The 18,041-nt window shown below is 29.3% G+C and overlaps 2 protein-coding genes across 2 annotated transcripts in view; one reads left to right on the top strand and one right to left on the bottom strand.

The window, feature by feature from the left end:
• LOC111631864 (RING finger protein 166-like) overlaps nucleotides 1–6,576 on the top strand; it is a 14,795-nt gene extending 8,219 nt beyond the window's left edge. The window contains exons 3-5 of the mRNA XM_023376202.1: nucleotides 2,681–2,852; nucleotides 5,511–5,729; nucleotides 6,418–6,576. Coding sequence (XP_023231970.1) covers nucleotides 2,681–2,852; nucleotides 5,511–5,729; nucleotides 6,418–6,546 — 520 coding nt within the window. The 3' untranslated portion in view covers nucleotides 6,547–6,576. The remainder of the gene's footprint in view (nucleotides 1–2,680; nucleotides 2,853–5,510; nucleotides 5,730–6,417) is intronic.
• A 5,034-nt stretch (nucleotides 6,577–11,610) lies between these two features.
• LOC111631861 (programmed cell death protein 6-like) overlaps nucleotides 11,611–18,041 on the bottom strand; it is a 23,199-nt gene continuing 16,768 nt past the window's right edge. Inside the window, exon 5 of the mRNA XM_023376199.1 lies at nucleotides 11,611–12,032. Within this exon, the coding sequence (XP_023231967.1) occupies nucleotides 12,004–12,032 (29 nt within the window). The 3' untranslated portion in view covers nucleotides 11,611–12,003. The remainder of the gene's footprint in view (nucleotides 12,033–18,041) is intronic.

Genomic DNA, 18,041 nt, shown 5'->3' with positions numbered 1-18,041 from the left:
GTTTTTATAGTATTTCTTCCTTGAATTTCACCTTACGATTAGTCCTGCGTCCCATTCCTCGCTTCCCGATTGTTTTCTTCATTGTCTCCAGGTGAAAACTGAAACCAGATCAGGTCACGAGAAAGGTTTGTTCGGAGGCGTTTATTTGACACCTGTTCGTCGACTCTGATCAGAGATTGTTGATAAACCTATAAGCCTTTCGCTCATAATTTAGCCTATTCTTTCTGCTATCTGTCATTTTAGAACTTTAACGATCGTATGTGATGTTTTTATACCCGTTAAATCTTTCCCCTTTTCCGAAAATTTAACCTAGATCGACTGTTTATGAGCACGTTTTCCTATATTTTCATTAAATAAAACCCATTTTACAAATAAAATTACAAAAATACTGACGGCTAGAACGGATTAATTGTATTTGCATTAATTTCTATGGGAAAAATTGCTTCGGTTTACGAACAATTCGGTTAACGAACGGACTCGTGGAACGGATTACGTTCGTTAACCAGGGTTCCACTGTATATATATATAAAACAACAATAATTTTTTTTGTCTTTTCTAAGTTATTTTTAAGTTATTGTTACATTATGTTATTTCAGTGTTTTCCTTACTATAGTTATTTTTTTTAATGTACTACTTAGCATTAATTTGAGTGTTTTTTGTGTTGGAACGAATTATTTGGTTTTACATGTAATTGTATGGGAAAAAATTATTCACCTTACGACATTTTCATGATATGATCTTAGTTTCGGAATGGATTAATTTCATATCCTGAGGTACCACTGTATATAAATTACAGTGATTCAACTGCTGTTTAAACCAGAATTTAAAATTTGATCTTATTTTTATTAATTATTATAGTCTAATGGTCTTTAACATCTGCTGATGCTTGAATATTATTTTTGCAGAACTGTAATAATAATATGTAAAAAAGACTTTAGTGTTGTTTTTCTTCACTAAATAATAAGGCTTCTTATAACAAGGTAAATTATAGTGTAGAAATGTTTAGTTTTGAATATTTTTAATGAATATAATGAAAATAAAAATTTTTTATAAATATCTATGCAGAATCCCAGGATTTTACAGAATGCAGTTTGAATACAATTGGTATAATTTATTCAGTCAGAAATTTTCCAACTTCAGTTCTAAACAATTCTTATTGAATCATTGAAGTTTTTATACTCATTGATTCATTATACCAGAGGTTACCAAACTATGGCTCAAGGGCCAGATCTGGCCTGCTGCTGCATTATGCCACAAATGAGCTAAAATATAATTATTTCTATGGAAATATCATAGATTATAGATAAACTTACAGTGAAGATCTTATTGCCGTTCTTTCCCAACTCCGTCTCGTTGAGTTGGTTTCCTGTGTATCACGACTCGATGTAGTGAATCAGGTTCGTTGGAAAGCACATTTCCACACTCAAATTGAATATATTTACAGTTTATTTACAGTTGTAGAAAGTACAAGTTAGAAAACATAGTATATGTACAGGATGACCATGCGTGGTGATTCATGTGCCAGATTGGCGTCTGGGAACTAATAACCTTTGGAGAGACCTCAGTCAGCTTGTGGAGTTGGCTCAACTGCGCGGTTGGTCCAGTCTCTGCACTAACCCGTCCCTGAGATGATTAACAGAGGAGAACACTCTCTCTACGCTCAGCAGGCTACCCAAGTGCCTGAGACTACCGTGTACCAGTCTCTTGCCCCTTCTCTCTTCCTCTCTCGTTCGCCCCGCAATTTAAGGGTTTTTTGGACGGGAAATTCCGACCAATCACAACCCCTTCTTGCCCAAACAGCTTACACTCGGGTCCGCCGTCATCCAACAAGAGTGAAGCTTACACAAACGTTCGCCACTTGTTTACGTTCGTTTGTTTACCATATGGCAAATGTACTAACGTCTGACTGCAGGTGGGTCCAATTAGTCCCAAGTCGCAACGCCGGCGCTTCCTTTGTTTTCCCTTGTTTACAAGTCAATACCTTACAAGTGGTATTACCCGACCCCACGTGGGTCCAATTGACAAGGTCTCGCCTCTTTTGTTCCCACTCTGCTAAAAGGTCACTACTTTACACTTACTATGTAGAAAAAAATTAAAATAAGTGTAAGTAAAAATGCCAAAATTGGTCCAATCTGATTTTTGCATCTGACAGTAATATAATTTTTAGGAAAATCAGTGAAATAAAAGTTTTGGCGACTTTGGATATCAGAGCACTTTTTGTGTAAATACACAGAATGAAGTTTGTAAGAAAAGTGATTATGAGCTTGCTGCAACGATCATGTTTGTGTATTGGTAATATGTTGGTTGTCTGTATTTTTTGTGTATTCAGTATAATGTATTGAACGAAATGGTTATGCAGCCCATGCTTGTCATTCTCTCAGTTGTGTGTCCTGCTGTGAAAAAGTTTGGTGACCCCTGCACTTTACTATGGTGAAAAAGTTCTCTCTCTCAACAGACTCCAAAAGTACACTTTGAACATCATTATACTGATGTTAGATCTAAGAATCTTACAAATTAGAAAATTAGGATTTACAAATTAGAATTAGAATTTTATTTAAAATTATTACATAGAAAGTTATTAATTTTTTGAATTATTATATAGGAGTATAAATGTTTAAATATTGTTTCTTTTACAATTGTTTTTATAATTGAAATTTTGTTAACGAGTTTTATATTTCAGATTTTGTAAAGTTTGTATAACTTCTGTTGCTGACATACAGAAAAAGGAGAAAAATTCTTCTACATGTCCATTATGTCGTGTGACTTTTGATCTTTCAAAAATAAAAAAAGCTACTGATATTCAAAAACAAATATCTTCACATAATGGATCATGTCCTGGCTGCCAAGAAACTGTAAGTTAATTTAATTGGTTACAGGAATACTTGCTTAGTGTGTAGTTTTAGTGTTTGATTCACTATATTACAGTTTATATTATGTGGCATAGGATTTGTTTAAAGCACAATGATTCACTAAAATGCATCCTAAAATATATAGAAGATTTAATGCATAACTATAGTTTTAAAAATAAATTTTTACAAAAACATAATATAAATGTAAGTTAGTTATAAAAAATGGATCAAAACCATTTTAAATGTGCCATTAAGTTATACAATTTTTTATTAAAATAAATTTATAATATATTATTTTAGAAAAGTACAGAGAAATGTGTACTTGTACATAAGTATGATACCTATTAAGCAGGGCTGTGGAGTTGCGTAAAAATCTACCGACTCCGACTTTTCCTTATCATCCGACCCGACTCCGGCTAAAACACCAAAACTCCACGACTCCGACTCCACAGCCCTGCTAATAAGTGACCTATTAAGTGATTAAAAAGTTGAAAGCAAAAAAATACTGTCATATGTACTGCTGGCAGCAATGTTGCCATTTTTAATTGAGAAAAATTGTCAAAATGCTAGTAGCACTTAATTTAGTTTTTCATTCCCACTACCTATCTGTTATCTTTTAATGTCACACAATTTGGACTTTTTTGTGAATATTTTTAAAGGTTGCTTCTGGCCTAGTTTTGAATAAGAATGTAGCATTTGTGCAAAAGAAGAAATATAATTTGGTTGCAATAGTGAGAACTTCATATAGAAAAGGGGAAATTAATCTAAACATTGGATAGGTTTTCCCTCTTTAAGTAAAAACATTTAAAAATTTAATTCATCTTGTAATTTTTTTTAATGGATAATGATCTTTTATTAAATTAGTCTTTAATTTTTTAAAGTGAGAAAACCCTTTTCAAATGAATCCTTAATTTTCCTATTCAGTTTATTCCTTGATTAATACACTAATTTTCTGAAACACACTAACTAACTGGGATATTCCTGTATATAAAAGTTTTTGTAATTTCAGATGAAAAGTAAATTATTAAAAGTGATATGTAAATTTTTAATATTTTCAAAATCTTAAGAAGTTATCTTGTATTTAATTATAAATAAAATAAAAAGTGTTAAAGTTAAAACAAAAATTAAAAAGTTTTTCTGCTTAACTTTTTAAAATAAATTTGGTTTATAAATGATGATAATTCTAATAACAGTAATAAGTCCACAGGCCTGTAGGATTGGCCTCTTCAAAGGAAAATAGATCAAATATAAATGTGGCTGCAAAGCCACAGCACACTGTGAGTTTGGATAAGTGCAGAGGAATCTCTTGACAGTGCATGTGGATGTTGCAAAGCCCAAATAAGACAATTATGGATATTTACTGTTGTTAAGGTAAAATGTGCCTCATCAGTCCACAAGATCTCACAACCAAGCATCATTCACTTTCATTCTAGCAAAGAAGTTCAATGAAAAGATCAGGTAAGTTTCTGTGTCTCTGTTAAACAACAGTTGGATGTGGTTGATGTTGTATGGGAAGAAATGCAAAACTTTTTCAGTATTTTCCACACAGTTACTATGGCACAACCAACTGTTGTGACACTGCATGTCCACTTTTGTAACCTGCTGTCAGTGCATTGAGTGTTACAAAGGCTGTGGCAACATCTTCCACTACTTGTGTAGCAATAGGCTTGTTCCCTTATTTTTATTTTACATACAAAAATCCAGTTTCTCCAAATTGAATGATCATTCTTCTGAGAGCATATAGTGTTAAAAAAAACCTCTGCACAATGGTATTGGAGTATTGAAACTTCATGTACACATACAGCATTATCATTGATTTCATAAAACAGCTTCTTAAGAAAAGAGCATTCCAGCAAAGTCCCTCTTGACCATTGCAGCTGATCTGTTTTAATGTGATTGTCATTTCACATGCCATGGCCATGACCAATTTTATATCTAGAAATTGCCTAGCATGTATGCATTATAAATATAGTACATGTTTTTGTGGTATGTAGTGCCAAAGTCTTGTAGTGGTGAGTTTTGGTACCAAATTTTTCCTCATGAAAATCTCTTTCACATGTCCTAAAATGTCAGCATGCAAAATTTGGTTGCATTGAATGGGAATTTTTTTAATTATAATTACCATGTATATCATAACTGTTAATATATTTGCAGAAGTTATGAGTGAATCCTACTGTGATTAAATTAAAATAAATTTTAATTATTACAAGAAAAATACTAACGAGTACATTACTAAATGGCTCACCAGTGGCCGAGTGGATAAAACCACTGAACACTNTTGCATATTTGATTTGTGTGATTTTAATTATAATCTATGTAATTATAAAGCTTATTTAATTATTATTATTATTAACTAATTAAATTAATTCATGAAAATAAAGAAATTAATAATAATAGCTTACTATTGAATAATATCAATATAATAAGTACAGTATATATTTTATGTTTTTATTTTATTAATATACAGTTTTTACAATTGTGCAAGATTAGTAAAAAATTAAAAATTATGAATAAGTACTGTACAAATAGATATTTTAAACATTTTATGAATCCTAATTTTGATTTAGAATTGATTTTTATAAGTTTAAACTTTACATTTAAATTTTTTTATTAAGTTTTTATTATAATAATAATTATAATATCTTTTAAATACTATACTAGATGTGTTTATCAAGATTAAGAAATCATATGAATAAATGCAAAAAAGTCAGTCCTAATGAGAAAACACCATCTCTTCCTGAAAATATCACAATGCAATCTTGCAGTGCTGTACCCAATAGAAAGACATTTCCTTGTCCATATTGTGAAATGAAAAATTTTGACTTGCAATCATTAAGAGAACATTGCAATAGAAACCATGAAATGGAAACAGAATCAGTGGTAAGCTCATTTACTTTTTATAATTATATTATAATTATTACAGTTATAATGAATACAACTAGTAATAATATAATCAATAATATATCAGTATTATTATATATATAAGTTCATTTAAAGAGCTATCAATATAAAAGCCATTAATGCTGTACTCAGTGAGTTGTCCTTCCTTTGATTTATTATTTGGCATGAGGATCAAACTGTATTGTGAATCAATAATATTGATATAATTATATCAATAATAATAATTATTGAAACTGGCAATTTACTTATTAAAAATAAGTGATTTGCTGATTTCTTTAAGTGCAATATGTAAAAATCATTATAACACAATAAGATCTCAAGGATTTTTTTCTGTCTATGACCTTTTTAATTTTTTAATTAATAAGTTTTATAACAGGAATTAGCTTGAACATTATTTGATAATTTACTAAATAATGTGGCATTGACTTAATGCTTTAATGATAATTCAAAATAAATTTTCTTTATATAAATTGATTGTTGTATTGAAATATACAAAACTTAAAAACAAAAATGTATCATTAAAATGAAAATAATTCTTTTTATCATGCTTTGTGTATTAATTTGTTGATATTAAATTTATAATCTTTCATAACTTCTGAAAAAGAAGTGTTTAGTAAAGATTTTATATATCATTCAATGTAATTTTTCTTTCGTATCTGTTTTATAGGTTTGTCCAGTATGTGCATCAATGCCATGGGGTAATCCTGACCAAAGAAGTATTCATTTCATAAGTCATCTTAATTATCGACATAAATTTGAATATGATACATTTATGGTGAGTGATATATACAAATAATTTTACAAAAAAACTTTTAAACTGAAAATATTAAAGAAATTAATAATATCAGAAATGAAAAAAAATGAAGTACTGTAAATAGAACAGATAGAAAGAAAGACCATCAATATGTATTTTAAAAAATATTGAAATAATTGCAATTTAACATTAATATTAGAATAGGAACTTTACATTTAAATTAAAAAATCTTTTGCAGAGATATAAACTAATGATTATTTCATATGCTAAAAAAATCAGATTATAATAGTTTTTAATAATCTGAATGGAATCTGAAATCTAGTTATGAATCAGCATTTTCTATCTTTAATATTAAATTTGAAAGTTTCAACTTAAGAAGAAGAAGACATTTTTTAGTAAGAGCAGACTTTTTAAGAATGAAATTATTTCCTTAGTCAACTATTGTCAGCTGTTTAAGCTAATTTTTTATTGTGTATTTAATAAGGAAAAAATAATTTTATAATTTTTAGTAATATTCTAGACTACTTTGACAAAGATAAAAATTTTTAAATTAACTTTTTTTAATCAAAATTAGCTGACTGTAACATGATAAAAACTGTTTAAGGAAAAATTAAATTTAATTGATGTTGAATGAATTATAGATATACTAACGCTGAAATGCATTTTTACAATTTCAAGAGATGAAAACAAAAGGTCAACACACTCCTTTTGACTAATAAAAAAATAACTTAGTCATAGCTGAAAATTATTTTAAAATATCAAGAGAGAACTTTGAAATTTTAAGGTTGCATTTTCTAAGAATAAATTTCAAGAATAGTATATAAGAAAATAATGACTATCGATGAATAAATTGAAAAAAGTTCAGCAAAATTTTATTTTGGTAATTGAAACAATTTTTGGTATCAATTTAATAGCATAATTGATTGTTTTTGTATGCATAATTTTGCTAATCTGGCCCTCAATTACCTGGTATACCCTTAATTCAGGGATGGTGAACCTTTTTGCATCCATATGCCATATAATGAGAATAATTATCCTTAAAAATGTTTGTGCATGTCAAAGTTTTAGATTTCAAATAACAATAAAGGAATGAGATGAATATGCTTTAATAATGATAAATGTAAAGCTGATTGAAAGCAATGATGAGGTGATAAATTGAAAGGATGATTGAAAGACAGGTGATAAACCAGAATAGTATGATACATTATGTGCCAGATGATTTCACCCAACTTGCCACTTTGGACATGCTTGCCAAAGATTGACCATCCCTGCCCTAGTTGTTTCCTATGCACTTTCATTTCCATGAAAATGATAATCATGTCACATATCCTATTTTCCTGTTTCCAAGGCTTTTATTTTTGGAGGCAGGCAGTCAAATAATTTAGTACTGATGGCATGATGTGTAGAATAGAGAAATGTAGTATATACATAGTTGTAACAAGTAGTATTGCTATTTTTTTTATCTTATAAACATACTAAATTTCAATAAATTCTGTACTGAATAACAGAATAAATGTTTCATTTATTTTTCAAAGACTTTTGGACTGTAATCAGTCTTGTGTCAAAATAAAGTTTGACACAAGATAAAAATATTCAGTATTATAAAGAGGGGGAAAAAAGAATTTGTGAAAAAATACTAAGTAAAAGTAAAGTAATTTATATAAATAATTATATTACTGTATTTGGTAAATAATCTAACACAGGTAGCAAGATGCAATTTTAAGAATAATTGATTCAAAATTTTATTAAATAAAAACTATACTCAAGAATTCAGATTATAAACAATTATTAATTAATATGGTAAAATGAAAGCATATTTATATAATAATTTAAATTTTATTCAAAATATTTATTTGTAACATCTTTCAAAACAATTACATTGGATGATTTTTGTATAAAACTATGTAATACAATATGTTGGATCGGTATAAATGGTTTGAATCTTTGTATATATTATTGTGGTGTACTTAATGGGGTGAGTGAGTGTTGGATACTCCAGAGGCTTTAGGAATAAAATTTAAAGTAAAAAATAAATTGTCTTAAACAACAAATCTGAAATTACATTTTATAAATGAATAATTCAATATCAATCATTTATTCCATTTCTTCTTATAACAACAAATTAATGGTCAGTTATCAATTGCTTACTATACTATACTATATGACCATGGATTGTTGTTGAAGAAAGATCATAGTTTGGATATAGAGTTAGTTCTCAAAGTTTCCTTTTAGAAGTATCAAGAACATTCTAGAATGTTTGTCTGGAGGGTATATAAAGGATACTCATTTGTTGGCAGCAAGCCAGTCTAATACTAGACGGCAATCTGAATGATAAACACATTCTCCCACAGCAACCAATGCTGGGTATATCATAATATAAATTCAATTACTTAATACGATATACATTTGATTAAAATAATCAAAGTATTATTTACAAATAAAAATATATAAATTGTATATTATACCAAAAACTTTCTCCTCCAAAACCAGAACAGCAAAAATTTTAAATCCTGTAGCATTCAAATTTGATATGAACTTTTTTTCAATAATTTCTACCACCAATAATGAATGAGTCAAAAAGCCCAAACTTCTTGGATTAAAGAAAAATACACCTCTACGTACCTGTAATAAAGCAGAAAACAATAGACATATTTTCCCAAAATAGATATTTAAAAGAAGAAACCATTATACATTTTAATTGTAAAAATTATAAGATATTTGATGATGATTCAAGTTTCTCAATTATTCCAGGGTGGAAGTAGCATCTCTGTCGTTGCACAAAATTCGTCGCAGACATGGTCATGGGGCAATAGGTAAACGAAAGCCATTCTGCCTAAAGATCCGGCAGATCCGGGCTGTGAAGTGTCCACAGTATGGGAGTGAGGGACGGAGCGTTGTCCAATCTCTTGGTCTGCGCAATGTGGTGGCAGGGAAGAGAGACTGTATGACCTTATTTTTAACATGGATGTATTTGGAGGCAGTATATCCCGCTGCGTACACCGCTGTGCGGACAGTTTCTAGTTCGGCATTGATAAGATGTTGCGTCGATGGTAGTACGAAAGCCCGTCTGATCAAGGGGGCTATGGCCGCATTAACATATTGTTGCGGTTGACAGGCTGTGGCCGGTATTATGGGTGGGATATTGCCAAATTTGTGATAGACGGAAAACTTCAAGCCTTCCTGGGATTTTTGTATGTGTAAGTNTAAAAATTTATTTGAACGTATTTAATAAAATATGTATAGTTGTAAAATAGTTCAAATGTTTTGCAGCTGATCCTTTTATATAATTCAGAAGTTTGATATCAGTGATTTTTAATCTGCAGACTGCAATAAACATTCAAGTATTCATATTACAACAAATTAAAAACTGGTCCTATAGTATCAGTAGTAGTATTAGAATAGACAATCTATATAACTTGGTATAAAATAGGAAGTATATAGTGCATAGTGTTATGATGACATCAGACGTCTTAATATTTTATTACAGCTTTTATTGGTTGCAGTACAGACAGATCCTGAATCTTTGATTTCCAGTCACCTCTGATACAAGTTTTGTTCCAGAATAGCCAGATTCATTGATATTGTATATGTTTAATTAGGCATCATTTTAATGTTTTGCAGGGAGTTGGATGGTGAATGTGCTTGTCAATCTTACCTCATTTCCCATTTTAAAAATAATTTAAATACCAAAATTAACCCTCAAAGTAAAAGCAAAGATTGTTGCTTTAAGACCACAAGCATAGGTGCTTCTTGCTTTAATACTGCATTTTCACTTGCGTTTAAATGTTTTATTCATGTATTTCTATGCTTTTGAAACATGAACTTCACCCGGATCACACCAATAGAAGTGAAATTATTTCAAGGAAAATGTGTGCAACAAATTTTATTGAACATATAATTTCAACTCCTCTCACAAAAACCTTATTGTGCCATGATGTTAAGAATATAATACAGGCTGAGGTTGAAGTGTTTTTAAACTTTTGGAAAGGAGTTGAAATAGGTAATATTTTCTGGTCTTAATTCAAACAAGCTAGGGCACCAGGAATATTCACAGGAAAATAATGATATTGTTAAGAATATTTTTGTGACTTAATAAAAATTTGATATTTTGTTGAAACAGCTAAGCAAAAAGCTGGCTTAACACTGTTCTGCAGCATTTTCTTCACTTTTTGTGCATACTCAACATGGCTTTATCAGCTGTTATGGTGAGTTTGTATGTCTTTTAAATAATAAAATTCATCTTCAGTCCCAATTCTCTTTGCAGTATTTGGCATTACAGATTTTATGATCAGTTTGGTTTGGCAGGATATGGCAATCTATTGAGGGGAGATTCCTCTTTCTTTGGGAAACTGATTCCTATTTAAACATGAAGAAAACCTGGAAATTCCTTGTAGCCAGCTCATTGGTGAGGCACAAACCTGTAACTACCAGTTCAATGGTTTTATCCTTTTTTCTGAATGAAAGGATATGCACTTTGAATTATTTCCAGAATATGTAATGCAATTTTTTAAGCTATCTGATGGTTTCTATTAGCATTGAACAAAAAAACATTTGATCTTATTGTAATAATGAAATGTCTTATGTTAACTAAAATAAAACCAGACAATTATAATATTCTACAGCCAAACTGGTGGCAGAAATACATTTTTAAAAAATTTGAGTATTGCAGATGCCTAATTGGGATGGAGTTCGAAGCATTTCCCCTAATGGCACATGGCAGTCAACATGTTATATTGCTTTGTTTATGAAGAACATGTTACATCTATGCAGAAAAAGTGATTTCTTTAAGTTTAAAAACTATAACACAAGCAAAGACAAAACATTCAATATTTTTGTAGTCTAAGTAAATTATAATTCAGTATAACGAAGACGATCACTTGAAACATCCATAAATAAAATTGCTGTATTCATCCCTTTGTCAGTACATTTTTCATAAAAATAAATGTGTAATAACAGCTTATATGTAAACTGTCCAATTCAAATTAAAGAGAAACAAAACAAAAAGTTAAATTTTTTATTGTGTTTTATCCCTTGCCAAATTTGAATATTTCAAATATGCATAATTCCTGAGCATTTTATAAAATCAATCATTTTACAGAGTTTTAATTGACAAGAAATTTTACATTTAACATTTGTCCTAAAGAAAATTTGAGTTCAGAATTATTTTTCATAACATTCAAATAAAATATTCTAAATAAATTTTATGCATTTTACAGTTTTTCATTCATTGTGAAAACTTTACTTATACTTTAAATTTTTAATTAAAATATCTTTTACAGCAACATTCCTAAGGGACTAATGATAATGTAAACGTAAAATTATATACAGATAAATATTTTATATAAAAAGGTGACTTAGAAAATTTAAGGCTTTCATACAGTTGGCAATAGAATGGAATGAATCTTTTGATTTTTGGTGTAAATAGTTTACATTTGTAAACTGAACACTAGATTTAGAAAATCTTCATAGGCAATGGTGATCCAGCCATCGTGGTCAGTGTCATAATTCCTGAAGGCAGCAGTCAGAGTCTATATCAGAAAAATAAATTTTATTTTACCAAAATTATTTTAGTATACTGTACAAACATTTCAAAATTTTTAACTTTTAATACTAAAAACATTAATTTTTAAAATGAGAAATATGTTGAAATTTTAACCCATGATCTCTCTCAAGTTTTTATGTNAGTCTATATCAGAAAAATAAATTTTATTTCACCAAAATTATTTTAGTATACTGTACAAACATTTCAAAATTTTTAACTTTTAATACTAAAAACATTAATTTTTAAAATGAGAAATATGTTGAAATTTTAACCCATGATCTCTCTCAAGTTTTTATGTTTACTTTTTGGTAATTGATATTTTCAATATTCATGAAGTATTTTAGAGTCCACAATTTTGTATAAAAGTTTTTAAAGATGGAATTAATATATACATATGTCTGCCTAGTTTCTGGGTGATTTGCTAATTTCTTTCTGAATGCAAAAAAATTGCCTATTTTCTATCATGCACAGTTTTCTCACAACAGTGAAAATATTTTGAATTATTCTGACATTTCCTTTACTAATTTTAGGTTAAAAAAACATTTTGTTTCCTACCCAATATACAATTTTTATCATCTAGTTCAAATTAATCTCAACCAATCAATCAATTCTAGGAGATTTTGACTGTCTTTCTAAAACACTATTAGATTTAGAGTTTCTCAAACAGGATATCGGGATCCTGGTTGTTTTTTTAACCTGGGAAATATCCCGGAAAATCCCGCAAATTTCTTAAAAATTCACTTTTTTCTTATTTTGTGTTAAGGTTGAGGAAATTTTGCAAATAGAAAGCATAATTAACTCAAACTGTCAGAATACAGGTATACCTCGCCTTACGTCGGTAATTGGTTCCAGGAAAACGACTTAAGTCGAAAAACAACGTAAGTCGAATTTACTTGTCTCCAAATCTACTTGTCACTAAGCTAAACCACAAATTGCCAATTCTGGTTCTGTATTTTATTTATTAATGCATTTTTAATAATGTATGGTTAATAAGGATCTACTTTAAGCTTACAAACAAACAAATTTTAGTTTTTAATATAGTACAGAAAAAAGTAATCTAAATTTACAAATGCATGTACAGTACTGTAAATACAGTACATACTTGTAAATGTATGTACAGTATTTTAATATGATTTTATGTGCTTTAACCATTTTTCTAGTGATATTGCGACTTCAATATTTGTGGCGGACAGACGTAAAGTCGAATAAAATGACAAACTTGATTTTTATTTTTCTATATACTTTTTTTGACAAACAACGTACAATCGGAAACGACGTAACTCGAAACGACGTAAGTTTAGGTATAACTGTACATTTGTATTTATTAGATTTTTTTAAATTTTTGCTCATTATGGCATGTCACAAATGGTTAATAATCAATACATATCTTATTTGTGGCAGGGGACTCAAAATTCTTTACCTGTAATATCTGGGATAATTGTGCTTATGCTGTCTTAATTTTTAATTATGCCCAGTAGCTTCAATAACTGCATAATGCTAGGTTGTGCAAATTGGGCAAGGATACAAATGAGTACAAAGTCTGAAAGTATGAAGTTTTTTTCATAACCTGATTATTAAAAGACAAACGAACTGCTGAATTATTTGGCTATGATATTTATATTAAAGCAGTTGAGGAAGACAAATCAAGAATACTAGAGAACAAAAGAAGTACTACAATACTACAATCTCAAAAATGAACTAGATATCTTTCAGGATACAGGTGAAAAACGCATAATATTTGTCTTCTATTAAATGCATTAAACACGATTCCACTCGCATCAATTGAATTGGAAAGGGCATTCTAAGTAGCAAGACTTTACATTACTAAAATAAGAATTAGATTGAGTGATCGCAGTATTGACCATCTTTGCTTTTTAAAATCTTATAAAAATTTACAATATTTTGTATTATATTTTATTTAAAAAAAACAAAAATTACCTTCTAAGTTAAAAGTTTAATCTAAGTTCATTTTTTTAAAATTTTTAACTCAATTCAAAGTGTGAGGGACGAACAGACCCTTAATAAAGTGTTATTTTAAATTTTAATTATTGGGAAATTCAATCATCTAAATTAGAGCGTTTTATCAAGTTAGGCTAAAAGCCATAAAAATTTATTTCCCACGGAGTTGGTTCCTTGTTGAGGAGGATCCAGCTAGTCAGCAATGTGTCACCTGGAACTTTCGATAAAGTGCCTATATTGGATGCCAGACCCTTAACAACCGCCTGACCTCATGGGAAAAACCCAAGAGGAATAACAAAAAAAAAACACCCGAAGTAAGTCGTCTTCCAAAGCCCGTTCACCAAAGTCTTCCTCGAGGATTAATACCGTGACCAAGAATCCAGAATTCAACCCGTGACAAAGACCGTGCCTCTTTAAGGATATCATCCCCATTTCCGTGCCTTCACACCGTAGTGCTCCTGTTAACGGACAAGATCCGGAATCATTCTATCAAACATTCCATCGGCGTCAACAGTATCATCTGACCACAGATCTTCGACCCAAAAGAAAGGTATTTATCAACCCGTGATTCGTTTGTAAACTCTCTCTCTCGAACGGCCTAGTATAATTAGGGGCTATGGCCAGAAATCGAATATATCTGTATTTTCTTTTGTTATAATTAAAATTGTTATTTATTTGTTACTATGGAGTCCGAGTGAGTCACTTCCTTGTCTCTCTCCTCACCTCTACTCCGAACCCAACCGCTCATGTGACGTAAAGTTGCGATTTCCGAGCCCTGCGAGACTCGATGGTGTCACATCCTGATGTGGTGTCAAAGAGACACCGACCCTACAGTCACAAAAGCATATTTTTTTGTTGTTGTATGCAGTTTCCAGCAAACTTTAATAAATTTTTTCTATTTGTGACAATTTCTACGTAATTCAAAGGTAATTTTTAATATATATCTTACACATCATTATTAATATGATTTTGGAGGTTACAGAACGTATTAAATTACTTTAAAAAACGAAAAATAATTATATCATTTGATTTCATGATATTTTGTATATCTTAAAAATAATTAATTTTGTCTCAGGATTTCCCAGGATCCTGGGAAACATTTCACTTTTATCCTGGGACAAGCAAAAGACCAGGAAATGAGAAACCCTAATTAGATTGTAAATAGGAATGATTCTATATAAAGCTAATCAATCCAAGAGCAAGTTACAAAACAATCTTACATAAGCTTCATGTGTTATATAGCAACTTCTATTGTAGGAAATTTTGATGTGATTATTGTTGGAATGTTAAGATATTGCAGAGTGACAAAATATTTCTTCTATATGCAAGAGTTCAGAAGAAAAAATTTTACAGGCTGGAGAAATTTAATTTTTGTGAAAACAAAGCATCTTGATTCAAAAATATTGTGGAGTGAATATTATAAAGCTCAATAAATTAGGATGAAAAATAAAATTCAGTTTTTGCATTCTATCTCCTAATAACCTGGATGTAATGGGTGAAGACTAGATAAGAAATTTCACCAAGAAATAAATGGTACAAAGATATTAGAAACAATTGAATATGAAAATAATGACTAATTGTGGATTTCCTTATCTATCTTAATACCAACAAAGTTAGCTTTCAAAGAGAGAAGGGCCATGATATTTCTTCAACACTTTGCAACAAAGACAAAGCTAACTGAACTTTTGTGAAATTTCATTTTAATGTTATCCTGATTTCAACACTTATGCATCCTGTTATCTAAATGTAAATATATGCTAGTGTGTAGTGACATAGATATTTTACTTTTATCAATTATGAGAAAACTTGACAAGAAAGAAAAAAATGAACATTTTTGAATTTATACAGCTATATTATGATACACTGTACATTAGTTTAAACATTTTAAATATGCATAATGTTTGTAAACTATATATTTTTAAAGACTAATAGAATAAATTTGATTACTTCTAGAGTTTGAAAATTTAGAAATAGTAGTTTAAATACTAAATACTACAGGTATACCTTGCCTTATGTCAGTAATTGGTTCCAGGAGAACGACTTAAGTCGAATTTACTTGTCTCCAAATCTATTTGTCACTAGGCTAAACCATAAATTGCCAATTCCGGTTCTGTATTTTATTTATTAATGCATTTTTAATAATGTATGGTTAATAAGGCTCTATTTTAAGCTTACAAACAAATAAATTTTAGTTTTTAATATAGTACAGAAAAAAAAGTAATCTAAATTTACGAATGCATGTACTGTAAATACAGTACATACTTGTAAATGTATATATTTTAATATGATTTTATGTGCTTTAAACGCTTTTCTAGTGATATTACGACTTCAATATTTGAGGCGGACAGACGTAAAGTCGAATAAAATGACTTAAATTTGATTTTTATTTTTCCATATACTTTTTTGACAAACGACATAACTCGAAACGACGTAAGTCGAGGTATACCTGTATAATAATAAAACACTTTCATAATTTTTAAAAATAAGTTTTGTTTATCATTTTTATGCTGTAAAATATTTAAAGTATATTTACAGTAAAGATCAAAAATTACAAAACTAATTCTGCTTAAGTATAAATTTGGTTTAAAGAACTTGTCACACAGGAACTTAATAAAATCTATTTTATACTATTTGCATGAATTTCAGGACCAGATACATACCAGTCGACCCCCCTATAACACTGATGATAATTTCGTTTTATATGAATTCCATGTTGTACGAGTCACATAGATTTTACAAATATGTGAGCCGTTCACAGCCCNTTCATGATATTTTGTATATCTTAAAAATAATTAATTTTGTCTCAGGATTTCCCAGGATCCTGGGAAACATTTCACTTTTATCCTGGGACAAGCAAAAGACCAGGAAATGAGAAACCCTAATTAGATTGTAAATAGGAATGATTCTATATAAAGCTAATCAATCCAAGAGCAAGTTACAAAACAATCTTACATAAGCTTCATGTGTTATATAGCAACTTCTATTGTAGGAAATTTTGATGTGATTATTGTTGGAATGTTAAGATATTGCAGAGTGACAAAATATTTCTTCTATATGCAAGAGTTCAGAAGAAAAAATTTTACAGGCTGGAGAAATTTAATTTTTGTGAAAACAAAGCATCTTGATTCAAAAATATTGTGGAGTGAATATTATAAAGCTCAATAAATTAGGATGAAAAATAAAATTCAGTTTTTGCATTCTATCTCCTAATAACCTGGATGTAATGGGTGAAGACTAGATAAGAAATTTCACCAAGAAATAAATGGTACAAAGATATTAGAAACAATTGAATATGAAAATAATGACTAATTGTGGATTTCCTTATCTATCTTAATACCAACAAAGTTAGCTTTCAAAGAGAGAAGGGCCATGATATTTCTTCAACACTTTGCAACAAAGACAAAGCTAACTGAACTTTTGTGAAATTTCATTTTAATGTTATCCTGATTTCAACACTTATGCATCCTGTTATCTAAATGTAAATATATGCTAGTGTGTAGTGACATAGATATTTTACTTTTATCAATTATGAGAAAACTTGACAAGAAAGAAAAAAATGAACATTTTTGAATTTATACAGCTATATTATGATACACTGTACATTAGTTTAAACATTTTAAATATGCATAATGTTTGTAAACTATATATTTTTAAAGACTAATAGAATAAATTTGATTACTTCTAGAGTTTGAAAATTTAGAAATAGTAGTTTAAATACTAAATACTACAGGTATACCTTGCCTTATGTCAGTAATTGGTTCCAGGAGAACGACTTAAGTCGAATTTACTTGTCTCCAAATCTATTTGTCACTAGGCTAAACCATAAATTGCCAATTCCGGTTCTGTATTTTATTTATTAATGCATTTTTAATAATGTATGGTTAATAAGGATCTATTTTAAGCTTACAAACAAATAAATTTTAGTTTTCAATATAGTTCAGAAAAAAGTAATCTAAATTTACGAATGCATGTACTGTAAATACAGTACATACTTGTAAATGTATATATTTTAATATGATTTTATGTGCTTTAAACG

The sequence above is a fragment of the Centruroides sculpturatus genome, unplaced genomic scaffold (assembly GCF_000671375.1).
Source record: "Centruroides sculpturatus isolate CEXI.00-Female unplaced genomic scaffold, Cexi_2.0 scaffold695, whole genome shotgun sequence".
Classification (NCBI taxonomy): Eukaryota; Metazoa; Arthropoda; class Arachnida; order Scorpiones; family Buthidae; genus Centruroides; species Centruroides sculpturatus.
The sequence above is the reverse complement of the archived record's forward strand: the minus strand, read 5'-3'. Positions and strand labels throughout refer to the sequence as shown.